Source organism: Protomyctophum parallelum, assembly GCF_964188405.1.
Source record: "Protomyctophum parallelum genome assembly, chromosome: 3".
Classification (NCBI taxonomy): Eukaryota; Metazoa; Chordata; class Actinopteri; order Myctophiformes; family Myctophidae; genus Protomyctophum; species Protomyctophum parallelum.
In genome coordinates this window covers 42,685,152-42,701,955 of record NC_139698.1, presented here as the reverse complement: position 1 = coordinate 42,701,955, position 16,804 = coordinate 42,685,152, and the positions used below count along the sequence as shown (strand labels likewise).

Genomic DNA, 16,804 nt, shown 5'->3' with positions numbered 1-16,804 from the left:
GCAGATGTGCCCCTACACACACACACACGCACACACACACACACGCGCGTTGCGGGCGTGAGTGAACTCCCTCTGAAAACAAACAGCTTTTTACATCTGTGTTCCTAGAGTTGGATTCCCTCCTGACAGTCTCCTGCATTGTCATTTCACAGACCGGGCTGCTGTTCTGGAGACGGCTCAGCAGCTGCCTACAAGTCCTCCACCACCTTCCCAGATGAAACCCTGACCTTCATCAAATCGTACCCTCTAATGGATGAGTCCGTTCCTTCAGTCAATGACCGTCCCTACTTCACACGCACAACTAGCAGGTATAGAGAGATGGATTCATGTAGGGGTAGTGCTTCCTCTTTCCTTACTTGAGGGACGCTAGCCAATGGGTGGGGTGGGGGGGGGGGGGGCACATGTTAGACTCATTATTAGCCATCACAAACTGTTACTCCTTAGATAGAGGAGAAATATCCTTAATAGAATCAACACATAACAGTAATTAAACATAGAGGTACAGCCGTGTTTCAGCTGGATACGCTGAGCAGAAATTACCAATTACCAAAAGAAAAAGAAACGGGTGATGAATTGTGTTGCGTATGTATGGCTGCTGTGCATGTGTTCTGTTCTATTCTGAAACGTCAGTGCCCCTCACACAATGGGGCTGTGATTGCTATCGACGAGTGAAGTCGGGTGTAACACACAACCTTGTCCCTCATTAAAACCCATTAGATTTATTCACAATGTGGAAACGGATCGATTGCCTCCGTCATCAAAGAGCAACCTCGCCAGCATGAGAATCAGTTTTCTAAAGCATTGACCTGACCTGCAGGGAACTCTCATGCGAGAAAGTCATTGGAATATGTGTCTGTACATATTGTGTGATATTTGAGAATGAAGGCATGTAATACACAGACACGCACACAGACACGCACACAGACACAGACACGCACACAGACACACACACACACACACATCACACACACACACACACACACACACACACATCCCAGACAGACATCCCAGACAGACAGATACACACACTGATCACAAACACACATACACTTTTACCCACCGCTCCCTGCCACAACTCCTGATGCGGAGCCAGCCTGACAGCCAACCAGGCGCTGTGGTGGCTCCCACACTGGGGAAGGTGCGCTGTATCACATCTGGCGCCAAAACATCATCTGCTTCGTCGCTCCCCGGAGAGGAGCTGAATAAATTAAATCTAGCCAAGGGCACGCATCGCGCAATAACGGCGAGGCACTGCATCGCCGTGCAAGTTTAAACACCCCCCACCCCAACCTTGGTGGAAAACCAGCTTGGAGGGGCTGTTAGAAGAGAGGCACATAGTGAACCTTGCACCGATGTCCTTATGAAAGGACACATTGGAATGTGATAGGCCTGTGTAGCACCGCTCACACAGAGATCACAGAAAAACGGTGAAAGTGCTCTCAATGTAGTTTCCCTGATCCGTGTAGTGTGACAGGTGAATTGGAGGGATAGGTACTGTACATAAATGGATGTGAAAACAGGAATTGTTGTGTAGAAACACTCAAAGGGCTCATAGAGAGATCACTGACGAACAGAAAGGAATATCGCTGTGGTTCGGTTTCCTACAGATAATGATAAGGATAAGCTGTTTAGAGGTTGAACATAAATTGTGGATGGGAAAATGGATATGGCACGATGACCAGTTAAACGCACGCTTTGGTTTTTCACTCTTACGAAATTACATTGATGTTAACAAGGAAACTTTTCCTCTACATCTAAAAAAAGATTTTCAGGGAAAGAATGTCTCTTGGGGTACATGAGTTGCTGCCCGGTTTGTGCATTTACCACACAATCGCGGTTTGTGCATTTGTCACGCAGTTGCAACATCCCTGGTTTGTTTCCAGCTAGGGACCTCTGTTGCATGTCACCCCACCACTGTTTTAATGCATACAGCTCAACTATATGTTGATCATACTGGTTGAAAACAATTTCAAGGAGTATATTAAAGCTTCTACAAATGTGTCTGCTGTTTCCAATTAGCACATACTTGACGATTCGACTCCTTTACTCCACATTAGCACCAGTGTGATTTCCCTGTGTATTTGTCCTGGATCTGTTTGTGCCTGCAACATATCCCGTCAAATTAAAATGTCTTGTGCATGTTGTGTACTTGACGAATTCAAGTGATTCTGACTCGGAAAGAGTAATATTATAATATGGAATCTTTTTTTTTTTTTTTTTTTCCAGATTTAAATTGACCCAAATTGCTGTGGACACGTCAGCTGGGCCATATAAGAACCACACCGTGGTGTTCCTAGGTTCAGAGAACGGCCATGTGCTGAAGATCCTGGCCAGCACTCAGGGCTCCAACGCCTCCTTCAGCACCCAGCTCCTAGAGGACATCGACGTCTACAATCCAAACAAGTCAGAAGATCACTCATATAACTTATTTTAGTTTGGGTTTTTGTTTTCTGTCACGCTGAGACTCGCTAGAAACATGTCATCCCCAAGTTTCCCTATGGTTGCCACACCTGGCATGCGCTCCTCTCTTGTGCTGCCCGTCACAATTTTCTAGTGGTTTAATATGCACAACATTTGTTTGCCTGATCCCTGATGTGCTTTCCAAGGCGTTCTTTTAAACTATCCTGTAGCAACATATCTCTGTGACAGTCCCATAGTCCTTCTTTTATTATTTGCTTTGTTCTTTTTTCAACCTACCTTCTACTGTCACTCTTTCATCTCCTCCTCCTTTTGCTTTTTCAGAACAGTCACTCTCTGTGTCTGTTCTGCCTCAATATGCTCTGCCCACCCTTTCTCTAGTCTATTGTCAGACTTTGCATCATATATTGGAAGCATTCTTGTTTTTGTTCTTTATTGTGCACAGCTTGACAAGTCTTGCTCTTGTGAATTCTGCACCCTCATTCACAGGGAACAGCTTTCCTCTTTGCTCTGACTCCACCAGCCTAAAGCGTCTAGTTTTCCGTTATCAAAATGAAACAACATGAGTTCTGGGTCCTAACAGCTGCTTTTGTCCTGTATTACTAGATGCAATGTGCGTGGTGAGGACAGGAGAGTGCTTGGCCTGGAGTTGGACAGGGACCACCACGCTCTGTTTGTGGCATTCTCCAGCTGTGTCATCCGCATGCCACTCAGCCGCTGTTCCCATTATGGCAACTGCAAGAAGTAAGTGGCCTTTATACAATTTAGGCATTATCCAGAGCACTGGTTCCCAACACTGGGCCTGAGCCCATTTGTGGGTCGCTCACACATTTGTATGGTTCCCTTTATTTTTTGTTTCCTATATTTAGTTTTTAATTATAAATTGGAAAACAAATAATTTAATTAAAGTAGTGAAAATACAAGCTCACAACGTGGCGTGAAGCGACACATTGTGAGCTTGTAGATCTGCTATTTTCACTAGTTTGGGTCCCTGGTCTTGAGCTAAAAAGTTTGGGAACCACTGATCCAGAGTAATGAATAATTTACTTTTATTTTTTATTTATTTTTTACTTTTAATTTAAGTCTGATTAATTGTCACATGTGCAATTAATGTAGGAGTTATGTTAGCTATGGACCAGAGCTAGAGTGTGTTTAACCTAGAATTTCTAAAAATAAATAATATAATAAATAATAATAAATAAATCCACATTATGATTAATACTACTTACTGTAGAAAGTTTAGTTTCTCCAGAAGCCCTTGAACATAGGATGGAAGACAGTCAAAGATGACTAAACAATCATTTTGTTTATAAGACAAGCTGAAGTTTCATATCACACTATGACACTCACCCTGATGGGTTCTATTCACTGTATAACTCGTTGCATCTTTGCAACATGTTCTACGCCATAGAGCAACATTGTTCGGAGGGTTCGGAGGTCTAGCCCATTTGTATTTAATAGTATGCATTGAAACAGGGATAGACTCCCACACCCTGGCTGATACCGACAATAAGCCTCTCTGACTTACTTACTCACTGACTTACTTAGTATGCTATTCTAGGAGGTTTTTGTGTAAGTCAGTTTATAGTATCTTAAATATGGTTGAGGTGGTTGTTGCAAACAAATAATTTAACATCACGTGCACAAAAGCAGCTTCTATTATTGTAGAATATTTATAAGACCTTTTGTGAAACAAACAATATTCTGTTTCTAAACATTTGGTTTTGAATGACTGTTTAGAGGCTGAGGTTGTTATGGATATTCTAGTCGATCTCTTTGAGAACTTTTGTTTTGTCAGGCAGGGTTTTACTCCTTGCTAATGTACTCGCTTCCCCGCCTCATGTTCTATTTTTGGTGCTGGAATGTTTACCCCCACTCACCCCGGTCGCAATGAAGAGAAAAGATTTCTCTTCAGTATCCTACTGGGAACGCGTATACCCCTATAGCATGCTAACGCCTCATTGCCGGGGCCCCAAGAAATCCTCAACAGCATTTACGCACAAATTGGAACCAGCTGATTGGCCAACAGCCAGCGGTGGCCAGCGTTTTCTCTAGCCTGAGTAAGAGGGAGAAAGAGGGAAGGAGGTACTGTAATATAGCAAGGGGAAAAGCGGATAAGGTCCGTCTCACTTTAGTGGGCTTACGGGTCGACTGCATCTTTGGATCCTTTCTAGAGTGTGTGGCAGCCGCCCACCTCATCCAGGGATTATGGGCCCCCTCAAGGCTCATCAGGCCAAACTAGGGGTCCTGTGTCAGCCGTGTGTCTTCCTTCACCGCTCTATCGTTCTACCTCCAAATGATATTTGGTCTGTGTATCTCTGCCAGTTACTGTCTCCATTTTCTTGCTCTCTCTCTCTCTCGCTCTCGCTCTCACTGCATTCTTCAATTGCTGCTCATTCTCTGTTTCTTTCCCTCACGCTCTCTCGCAGCCCCCCCCCCCCCCCCCTTTTCTGTAGCCTTGCTTGCTCACAAAAGTGTAAGTCAGGTTTCAATTTTTCACTTGGGGCACTGGTGCAGATATTAGGTTTCAGAAATTACAATGTTTTGGGACAGCGGCAAGGCATTCTATGATTGTTAGTGTTTTGATGAAATGATGGTGGCTGGCCAGTGGACACAGAAGGAATTGTGCCTTGATAATCTGCAGAGACAGAGATTTCTAGCCCAGTTGGACATGTACATGTCCTGGAAATAACCTGTTTTTATTATGTTCCTATCTTTATTTATTTCTTCTTTCTTTTTCAGTTTAGTCAGTCTAGAATAAACATAATAGTGTGCTTATCGCTGCTGCTGAGTAAAATGCTGGCATAATGAAATTTTACCCATTTTCTTTCCTGTTATTATTTATTTATAATTCATGCATTGTATGTGCTGACTGAGCACTGTGAACCTTGGGCTCCCAAGAACCGCTGTGCAATACAAAAATACAATGTCAATGTTAAATACAGTATTTGAGTTTAAAATGTTGCACTGTAAAATTGTCAGTGTTAATAGTAAAATTGACCCAAAAGGACGGCAAGAGTTTTACTGTGGGAATGGGCTATCTTATATCCTGTAGACCAGGGGGTATTCCCTGGATGTTAGCCAACTGACAACTAAAAGTTATGAGCCCAGACCTCGGAGAGCAGCAGAGATCCCACCTCCCCAGTCCCCACAGCAACTAATGGAGGTTCCTTATAGCCGTAGGCGAGGATGCACACCTGTACTGTATGTTCATCATAGCCTGACAGAGCGTGAGCAAGAAGCCAGTGGGCAAGTCTGAGAGTGTGACGTTTTAAAGAGACATAAGGGACAGAGCCGACAGTACTTGCATGCACAACCATGCAAGTACAGTCAGTCTCACACTGGACACAAAGCCAATACCTTCACCCTCCGCTCACTGTGTTTCCAAACCGCAGTGGACACAACTGACCTCTTTTCCCGGAGTGCTCTGCTGTGGAGATTGACCACCCGCTGTCCTGTCAGGTCAGCTGTGTCATTCTGTCTTAGACCACCATTGGCTCCAAGAAGCCCCTGGGAAGTGCTGCTGCAAGCAGAGCAACAGACTGACCAGACCTGAAATTAGCACACAATTGCAGTGTACAGTGCAGTGAAAAGACAGACAACTATGACGTGTATTTAAAAGGTAAAGACAACTTTATTGTCCATTAAATCTTACATTATATGGAAATCTGACATTGTATATATCCCTTTGTATAAGCCCCTTTTTGAAACAAATGTTGCAAAAGCTAGACAAAAAAAACAACATAAAAGCAGAAGAAGTGTATAACTTATGACAATGAAATAAATTTCACTATTGGAGTCTAATAGTGTATCCCTAAACAAGATGAAACGAACAAGAGAGGACAATGCAGGAGCAAGACAGTGAACATGAAAACAACAGTTGGTCCTTATTGCAAAGTGAGTTTGAGGAGGCATTTCAAAGGGGCTGCCCATGGGTTCTGGTCATCAGTTAAATCTTAAATTGATCTTCAACTTGAACAGGCAGCCACTATAGGGGAGAGCGTAGTTCGGTAGGATTTTGGCTTATTTGGGCGCCATCTTCCTGCCTACATGTAGGCTAGTAGGATGCTAGGCTACTTGGCCGGCAGTCTGTAATTCGTAAGTTTGCTTGTCAGTGACGCTGGTGTGTTGTGTATACTGTCACTGCAGTACACCATCTTCCATCTCTCCTATCTTTGACTTATCACAACTCTTCTACTCTATGGCTCTGGATCAACGGTGGTATTATTATTATTCGCTGTTAGAAAATGTTCGGGTGTTCTGATCTGATAGCCGCCTCCCCTCCCTTCACGTCAAAATAGTTGAAGACATGTGGACATATCCTTATGGAACCGGGGAGAGGGGGGAAAACACCACGAGAGTGACGAGTGAACAGTCAAACATGTGTTCTCTCTGCAGTAAATAATCTGTCTGTATGCGATCTGACCATTATTATTTTGATTACACTGTCATGCTCGTTTGAGGACTGGTAGAAAGCAGAGCATACATGTGTTTGGGAATGTGTTGAAGGTCATGTTATTTTGTCAGCTGACACCCAAATCAAAGAAAACCATACAGCGTGTATTTAATTATTTGATAATTAAGCAGCAGCCTACTAGCCTACTGGTAGGCAGGAAAATGAGTGGCCCTATTGTTTGTTTTGCTTATTTCCGTCTAAAAGCAATGTGTGTGTGTGCAGTGAAAAGGGGAGGTGCCGGGGAATGAGAAAGTTGTGATGTAAGTTGCATCACAGTGAAATGTTGCGCAATAACAGTGTGTTTGACAAAAGTAATATTTGTACAGTAAATATGACAGTTGCGTCGATGCTATGTAGTGCAGCTGGATTCTGGGAGCGTGCAGATTTTATTTTGCATGGAGAGATGTGTGCTAACAGTGTGGTTTGGTAGGAGAAAGAGCACGGATGTGCTTGTGTACCCCCTGTCTATTAGGGTAGAAGGATATCAGTAATGGGCATATTTCCAGTAATTTGTTTGTTGGACACAGTAGATATTGCTCCACTGAATTAAAAAGTAGCTATACTGTAGTGTATTCTACAATAGTAGCTATTCTGCAGTATATTATACTGTAGTATATTCAGTTTGCGAATATCTACTGTGTCCATTGCTCCATGATGGTGACAGACAGTCTCTGATCTCCCTGGGCTTTACCACTGATATCAACAGATTGTGCTGCAACATGCATGGAGCCTGCCAGCACTGTGTTGATGGGTGTAATTGTCATGGATCACAGGGGGCCCTTATTAAAACTTAGTTTGTCCTGGAGGCTTTCTGATTTGACATGCTCCCAAATCCAACACAGAAGAACCTTTTTTTCACTCATTGTTTTGTTTTTATCTCCTCCCTCAGATGGGATGAGAACAAAATACCCCATTCATGACTAGTGTAGACAGACAGTGTCTGTACATGATATACAATATTATTGTTGATCATTTTCCTTTTTTTAACAGTGATTGGTAACAACACCCAGGCATGAAATGACGCAAAAATAACAGGTTTTTACAGGTTTGAAGGATTGTGACGCTCACTCAACACATGAATGACCATCTATACAACATACAGTAATAACGTATGAAAAGTTAACAAAAACATCATTCACCCCCACTAGTCATATTACAGTACTCCCCCAGTTCATGTGGAGTCAAACGACAGCCTGTGGCAGTGTTCTAGAACACACTGGGTCTTGCCACCAGTACATCTGCTGAGCCTTGGCTCATTGTTCTTCACACTGGGTTCTCTTACAGTCTGTTCTGACTACTGACTGTATGTTTGTCCTGCAGAACCTGTCTGTCATCACGGGACCCGTACTGCATGTGGTTGAAATCAGGAAGCTGTGCTACGGTCTCTCCTGGCTTCAAGTAAGTGAAAAGACGCGTGCATGCACACACACACACACGCACGCACACACGCACGCACTCACACGTGTGCGTTGGACAAATTTTAATATTTCCTCGTGGATTTTCCCTTAACCACTGTCAGCAAAACGGATACATGATTTAGACACAGTAAACAAAGTTGTAACTCAGAAATGAGTTGCCAACCGGTATCATGGGGAAGTAATTTTACATCTCAAGCTGTTGCTTGAATGGGTTGTTCAGCACTATTCATATAAACTGGCCTTGCATTACACTGCTGTATACTCTAGATAATCAATATCTAATCTAGAGTTTGATTTGGCTGGAGTATCAACATGATGACTATGGATCTCTGCAAATGTCATCGCAGGAAAATGCTGAGTGCCATTTAACTCTGAATGTGTAACAATGGACTCTTTTCAGGTCCATTTTTACACATTGAGGAAAATGATAAATGAACAATACCTTTTAATGTGAAAGCACCAGTGTGCCATCTCCATCCCCTCTCATATCATTCAGCACAGCATTTGCTGGCAGACATGCCGCCCACATGGAATTGCTTGGGAATGAAACCCCAAGTTTTACTGTGTGTGTGTGTGTGTGGGGGGGGTGGGGGGGGGGACAACAGAAAGCCATCGATCAACCAAAAAAAAGCCTGCATAATTTACCTATCCATTTGTATGAACTGGAAGGGAGCCATTTGACACTTAGAGATATTGTCCCTGGTGGCATTACTGTGGGTGTGTGTATTCCTGTGTATGCAGTCTGCACAAGTAAAAAGGTAATCAATGCCATTCTGCTATCCCTCCATTCTCAACCGCATATGTTCCTCCATTTTCCCTTTCTCTCTTTTTGTCTATTACTCTCTCTCTCTCTCTGTCTCTCTCTCTGTTCTTACTTCCCTTTACCCAGTCCATTTTCATGAAATCAAATGTAATGTCATGAAATCCAAAGTAATGTTTGACTGTGTGGCTTTCAATCACACAGCGGTGCACCACACTGTCTGCTAAATGGGAAGAAGAGATAGATAAATGTATGGAAGGGAAGGGTAGAGCAGGAGGAGAGGCGTTAATGGCACTATTTTCTTCTCCTACATTGCCGTCTGACAGTCTAGGCCTCTGCCTCTCCCTCCATAGTTGATATATGGCTACTCCTAAATCAATTTAACGTAGATATTGTTTTATTTTATTTTTTACGTCTGTGGACACAGGTTGTAAACAGAGTGTGTAGTGGTCTGTCCAATGTCATTCCAGCAAACTTGAGCTGGATATTGGTCGCACGCTGGTGTCATGCACCGAAAATGGCCGATCTACAAATTCCCTCCAATCTAGAAGCTCCCATCATGTTGTGCCGCAGCACGATGGGAGCTTGGGAGATTGTAGATCTCTTTTTTGATGGTTTATGCTCTGCAATAACCACATATGTATTACTTTCCATAACGTCTCCTAATTCCTAATAGAGTGTGTGTGTGTGTGTGTGTGTGTGTGTGTGTGTGTGTGTGTGTGTGTGTGTGTGTGTGTGTGTGTGTGTGTGTGTGTGTGTGTGTGTGTGTGTGTGTGTGTGTGTGTGTGTGTGTGTGTGTGTGTGTGTGTGTGTGTTTTCTGTGGGTGTGTGTATAGGTGCATCTGTCTACCTGTGTGTGCACATGCATATGGTCACAAGGGTGTGCATGTGCACACACGTGCGCACATGTGTGTGTCTGTTGGCGAAAGCGTTTGGACACACTGGGAATGTGGCCACATGCTGGCGATGTACTGAGTGGCTATGTGAAGTTTGATTTATGAGCCAATGTTTGTCAGGCAGGACAGTGGCATGCTGGAAACCAATGAACTAGAACCTGAGAGAGATTGACCGCAATATTGTGCCCGACCAGGCCGCCTGACTGTCCACTAGGGAGAGAGGGGAGGGGCAAGGGGCCATCAAAATGACTAAGGAGGGGCGGTGTGAGAATGAAACATGGAGAGCAAATGTAAGATGGAGAAACAGGAAGGTAAGGAAGGAGACAGAATGAGAGGATTGGACAAAAAGTAAACTGGGGAAGAAGGGAAGAGACAGAAGCAAGAAGGAGGCTGAGGGAGATGTAAACAGATGGAGAGGTTGAAAGAAGGCAAGAGAAAAGAAGAGGGGTCCTGAGAGGAGGAAAGAGGCAAAGAAAGAATCTTGTCTCTCTTTCTCTCTTTCACCTCTCTCACTCAAACTATCATTCTCTCCTCTGTTCTCTACCTCATCCAGAAGTGGCATAAATTGTTGACTGACAAAGAGGCAGAGTTTCCACCACTCTCTCTTACGTGCGTACTCTCTTGCTCTCGCTCTCTGTGTGTGTGTGGCTGTAGCTCTCCTGCTGCCCGTCCCCGTCCCTGGAGAACATGGTGTCTTGGTGTGCCAGGAAGGCTATACTTTTCCTTCCTCTAAACAAAATGAACCGTGGAATAAAAAGGGACCAATGCTACTGTGTGGCTGATATATGCACTAACACCTGGCCTGGGTCAACCTAATTAGACTCTGGGCTGGGTGTGACTACACAACTGTTGATCAATTCAGACCCTCAGTTGCATCTGCTCTTCGCTGTCTTAAAAGTAATTCAGAGGCCCTTCCAAAGAACCTGAAAAATACTTTTTATTAGACATGCACGATATAATCGGTAGCGTTAAGGCCATATCGATATCGAACTGATCTAAATATATAATATCGCCAATATTGATGACACAATAACAATGTGACAGTCAATGGCTTTGTACTCGCAGAGCAGCCTGTCTGTCTGCCGGTCTCTTTAAGAGTGCCAGCTGTTTTTCAGCAATGACTCCAATTGGTATCGGCCGATATGACCCTGCAAATAATCGGATATCGATCATAATTTCAATATTGTGCATCTCTACTTTTTATGTGTTTTATCTGTTGCAACGCTGAGGAAGACCAGGTCGAAACAGGTTGGTTGCTTTACTCCTGGGTGAAGCAAATAAGAAGGACATTACTGAGTGCTGACAGTTTTTATTCTGAGATTCATGAGAAGCAAAAGCAAAGACAACCTTTGTTCTGTACAGCATGAGCATACTGAACTGTGTTCATGTGTCTTTCTGACCCTATTATTGCACATATGCATGGTCGATGCAATTTGTGGGAGATTCATTTGCATTGATGTAATTGTGTGCTGCTCAACTATGGAGGCAATGGTGTGTCAGTGCCATCTCATTACTTATGGAAGAGATGCGTCTGGATGCGTTCGGGTCTTTGATTTCTGATTGACTCCAAGGTGAAAGATGATGCATCCATTGCAGCAAAAACAGGGTGTCATTTGTAGACACATTTTCGCAGCTATAGTGGAAAATATAAATCAAAGCAAGGCTGTCAAGTAATTTTTCCAATTCAATAAGAAACACGATTTAAGCAACAAATTAAGGAATATGAATATTTGTTTGGTAGGAACATACATTGTGAGCTTGGCATGAGAAGGAACAGTTTGACAAAGAACATCTGCCATTGTTCAGTGAATGCAGTCAATAGGCCCAAAGATAGATCAACAACATTGTACAACACACTCACGCTTTCCTTTCTCAATTCCATAAACGTTACAGTTGATGATTACAAAATGATCTGGGCGTGGCAAAATAATGGATAATGGAACCACAAAAGACAGACACTGACCTCAGCCAGACACAAAAAAGGAGATTGAATTTGGTTTCACTACACACATACAGTATAGTACATAAACTCACAACCCCCTTTCCTGTAAACAAAAACTAATTTAAAAAGTCTCCACAACGCAGAATATTAAGAAGCCAGTAGGCTCTGTTATAATGGACAACAAATGGATTGATGCCAATTTTAAGTGAGACGCTTTGTGTGTGTGTGTGTGTGTGTGTGTGTGTGTGTGTGTGTGTGTGTGTGTGTGTGTGTGTGTGTGTGTGTGTGTGTGTGTGTGTGCGTGTGCGTGTGCGTGTGCGTGTGTGTGTGTGCGCGTGCGCGTGCGCTTTCTCTCCAGGGGCGGTTTTGAACAGGATGTGGAGGACAGCTACCTCCAGTACCCTGACACCTGCCATGGTATGGTTTAAACACAATTGTATTTACTATGACTCTCAGCCACACGCATCCAATAAAGGCTCTCACAGAATAAGTTATTGAGTTTGTAAGTTAATGGATTCTCATTTCTGAAAGGCAAAACTTAAGTGATTGGCGTTCTAACAAATTGTAATGCAGTATTTCAGTGCATTCATTTCGCTGCCTCAGCAAGGGCAGCGGCTGAGTTCATGCTGAAGGAGATTAATTTAGCCCGCCTCCATTCACAACTCCTACAGGAAAACTGTTCCCATTTTCCCTGTGTTAATTATGCAGTAATTGCTCATACACTGGTTTGATTATGTAGTTAGTAACAAAGTGTCTTTTATTTTTATTTCTCTATACATGTACTGTAGACTGTAGATCGATGTGATCAGGAACGCAAAGGACAGGAGAAAGTTCAAGAAAGCATTCTCCCATTCGAAAATAAAGGAAGTTATTGGCCACTCAAGTATTCCCAGATTAATGTTTTTATTTATCTCATTCTTTTCCAGACATCCTGGCAACCACACGGAGACAAAACACGGCAGAGGATTCAGCGTATGGTCAGTAACCTTAACCATACAGTACACTGTACCATTTAGTAACCTTAACCATACAGTATACTGTACCATTTAGCGTATGGTCAGTAACCTTAACCATACAGTATACTGTACCATTCAGCGTATGGTCAGTAACCTTAACCATACAGTATACTGTACCATTCAGCGTATGGTCAGTAACCTTAACCATACAGTATACTGTACCATTTAACCTTAACCATACAGTATACTGTACCATTTAGCCTTTTCAGCAGTCTTAGATTCCTGGATTAGTTGGAATGAAAGTTAAAATGAAGTTATATTCCGTTGCGTGTCAGTGTCATGCACCGAAAATAGCCGATCTACAAGCTCCCAACAAGCAATGCGGAGCTTGTAGATCTGCTATTTTTTGTGTGCTTCAAACCCACATGCAACCAATATTAAATCAGGCCTTATTGTACCAATGTACCATGCTCAATATGTGTACTACACATCTTAGGTTAAGTAGATGACCCTTGGTAATATATGATACACTGAAATGGGAGGCAGGGGAGCCAAGCAGTTAAACATGCTGTCATGTAACCATAATGTATCCATCAACAATCATGAGTCCTGACACTGATCCCCCAATACCTCCTTCCATAGTCTGTCACTCTGAAGACCATCAGCTAACTGCTGGAAAAAATATAAATGTGTATATTTTTGCTGCTGGTTTACAATCAAATGGGGCTAGAGCGGCTTTTGTGTGGCAGGAGACCAGTCCCCCATGCCACCTCTCTCTCACTCAAACCGATGGCTTAAACATTGGAGCTATTGTCCGGAGCATTGGTAGCATCACTCTTTTGACAGGCCTGTAGCTATGGTGGCCAGTCTGCCTAATGCCCTGTATCGGGAGGAATCATCATCCATGTCACGTCCCATTACTCCACTGGCCAGACGCTGAAACCCATATTAGCCCTGGAACGGGAATGCAATGTCATTCCCGTTGGTGAGAAGGGTGAGAGCGAGGTTCAGGCTGTGTTAGCAAACCATTTTAAATGGAAGTTTGTTACATCTCTTATTTGTTGTATGGCTAATGTTCCATTTGTGGCCATAAAATTGAGCAATTTTCTGTCTCTGAAAAGCTATTTAAGTTGTGTTCAAAAGTTTACCCCAGTGTTGTCACTAGGGTTGAGCATCCCAATAGCCAAGTGGTTAGGGTGCATACACACTGCATACCACATGGGCTCAACATGCCCATATCCTCCAATCCCTGGTTTGATTCCTGGCCGTTCTATCTCTTTCGCCTGTCAATGGAATAAAGGCAAATCTGTTCTGCAAAAATAGCGACCTACAAGCTCACATGTTGGGATGCATTAAGCTACAAGCTCACATGTTGGGATGCATTAAGCTACAAGCTCACATGTTGGGATGCATTAAGCTTGTCGATCTGCTATTTTAGCTGAATGCTTCAAGTTAATTTCAAACTGATATGTTCAGTTCACCATTCACCAGAAACACCACCGTGTTCACATCAACAGTGAACATCAAGTAGGGATGCACCGATGTATCGGCTACATATCGGTATGGGACGATATTTGCCGTTATCGGTCAATATCGATATCGACAAATAAAACTGTTGTTGATAAGCATAATAATAATAATAGTCAAGTTAAAAACAGTTGACACAAATACATTTTGAGTTGCCTATGTTGGTGTGTTGGTTATCTGCAGTCTACGAAGCTGTAGATTCTGAACATTTATTGCGACCACAGGTCGCATTTACTATGAAATCTGCATCTCTTGTCCGTCATTTAGTTAGTCACCCCACGCCTCCATATGGTCACGCCTCATGACATCACACCTCCATATATGGTCACGCCTCGTGACATCACGCCTCCATATAATGATCACGCCTCGTGACATCATGCCTCCATATAAGGTCACGCCTCGTGACACGTCACACCACCATCACAATACTGACCTCATCTAACCTGGATAACCATACATGTAGAAGACTGGATAATCACTTAGATCTGCATATATGGAGCTGGCCAACAACTTTACATCTGACCTCAAACCCTTAGATCTCCATTTATGGAGCTGACCTGTTCTGACATTCCATATGTTGATCTGACCTCATCAAACCCTGTACACAAGACACGCTCCATATATGGCCAGTACAGAATCATTCCATACAGTATGTTGATCTGACCCCCCATGCCAAAGCGCCAGCACTGGTCCAGCAGTCTGCCGTCACCCAGGCGGATACTCGCCCTCAGGGCGTCTTACTGGTTTCTTGTATTGAAGATGTATTTGTTTCCCTGGCACAAAAAACCAGCAAAAACTAAGTAAACATATAACGGTATCAATGTCGGCTATTGGCTAATGGCTAAATTGTTATTTTAAACATTGGTATCGGCCAAGAATTTCCATATCGGTGCACCCCTACTTTTAAGTCAGTAGCTGAGAGAGGGAAACTAATGTTTTTCTATTCTGCATGTTGTTACACTGCAGGGGAGCTAATGGTGATGGTTTATCCAACCCAGTGATTAGTATCATCACTGTTACAGAGCAATCCATCCAACATCTCACCCAGCCTCTCTCCATCTCCCCACAGAGAGACATTCTGTCTGTTGGTGGCTTGGCACCAGACCTCCACAGTCCCATAGTCCCTCAATGCTCCCGTGTACCCTCCCTGCTGAAGGAGTTAACCACTCATTGGGTTGCCAGGCTTAATGAAGCAACCCTGCTGCTTAATCCCATGGAGCTCCCACCATCCCCATGCTTTCTCGCATTGTTTGAAGTTCTCCGTACACAGCCAGATTCTATCCCTATTTTCTTTTCTGTTTCTTTTGAATTAAACAAAAAGACATTTTAAGCCTTCACACTGAAGATCAATTATCAGCTTTCCTAGATGATAAAACAGCCCATATGCTGAACAAAGCTGCTATGGTACCTGTGGCTCCATTTACCCAATCAGGAGCACGCCATGGGCAGGATGCTCCCTTTCATCCTCTCCCTCGTCGCCAAACAATCCTGGCCCGTAGAGAGAAGGGTGTGAGACAGAACCTCATCTCTGTAGGTAATCAAATGCCTCTCTGTTGCATAACATGCCTTCTTTGTATGTCTTTTTTCTCTGCAGTCATGAGGGAAAAACAATATCAACCCACACAAATGCACCGGGACACAAACACAAACATGATAAATTGAGCGAATTTTAAAGTCCTGGAGCTATTGTCCAGTGCACTAAGGCCCAGATCTCCCTTGTGTGTTGCTTTAATTTGCCTGGCACAGATGGCGCACTGACAGGGCACCTTATTCAGAGCGAAAGCTATCAACTGGCACAGAGAGATGGAGAGAGAAACAGCCCCTTCACCTCCAGTCTGGGCAGGCACTCTTCAGTATGCTAACATTATGGTTGGCTTATTAGTGGGAAAGCCCAAGCCAATAGCTGTATGATGCAGATCAAACTTCAAGGACAAACGCTGACTGCAGAGCGTACTCCTGATGCGAATGTGTGTGATAATACAAGGCAGAAACCCAGCAGGTTTTCTTGCCGTATGCTTAAGGTAATCACAGGGATTGGCTGTTATCATGTTTTCTGTCAGTGGTTTACAATTGACTATAATATGTTTGACCTGAGAGCAAAATGGCTGCTGTATGAATCATGTTGCCTGTGAAAAAGCTTTGATGAATTGTGGGAAAAAGAGGTGTGGTAGGTACTGTATGTATGCTAGCCAGGTACCAGTATCTATTTCCACCTATCTGTGAAAACACTTACCACAGTGGAGCAGGCACGGAGGACATTTTAACAGTGGTAGAAGTCGATCTGCACTGGAACACTCAAACAGGGTCCAGCCAGCTGGACCAAAGCCACCCAACAAAAGGGGGATTTGCTATAAAATAGACTGGAGCACCAGTGACTACAGATTCCTCAGTGCTTCAGTAACAAACAAAAGGCAGCAAAGTTTGGAAAACT

At 43.4% G+C, this 16,804-nt stretch overlaps 1 protein-coding gene across 2 annotated transcripts in view; it reads left to right on the top strand.

Moving 5' to 3' along the window:
* The window catches only part of sema6cb (semaphorin 6Cb), a 142,468-nt gene that overhangs the window by 111,180 nt on the left and 14,484 nt on the right, over positions 1–16,804 (top strand). For both annotated transcript variants that reach the window (XM_083761901.1, XM_083761900.1), the window contains exons 14-19: positions 153–308; positions 2,227–2,403; positions 3,025–3,162; positions 8,195–8,272; positions 12,249–12,307; positions 12,817–12,867. In XM_083761901.1, the coding sequence (XP_083618027.1) occupies positions 153–308; positions 2,227–2,403; positions 3,025–3,162; positions 8,195–8,272; positions 12,249–12,307; positions 12,817–12,867 (659 nt within the window). The remainder of the gene's footprint in view (positions 1–152; positions 309–2,226; positions 2,404–3,024; positions 3,163–8,194; positions 8,273–12,248; positions 12,308–12,816; positions 12,868–16,804) is intronic.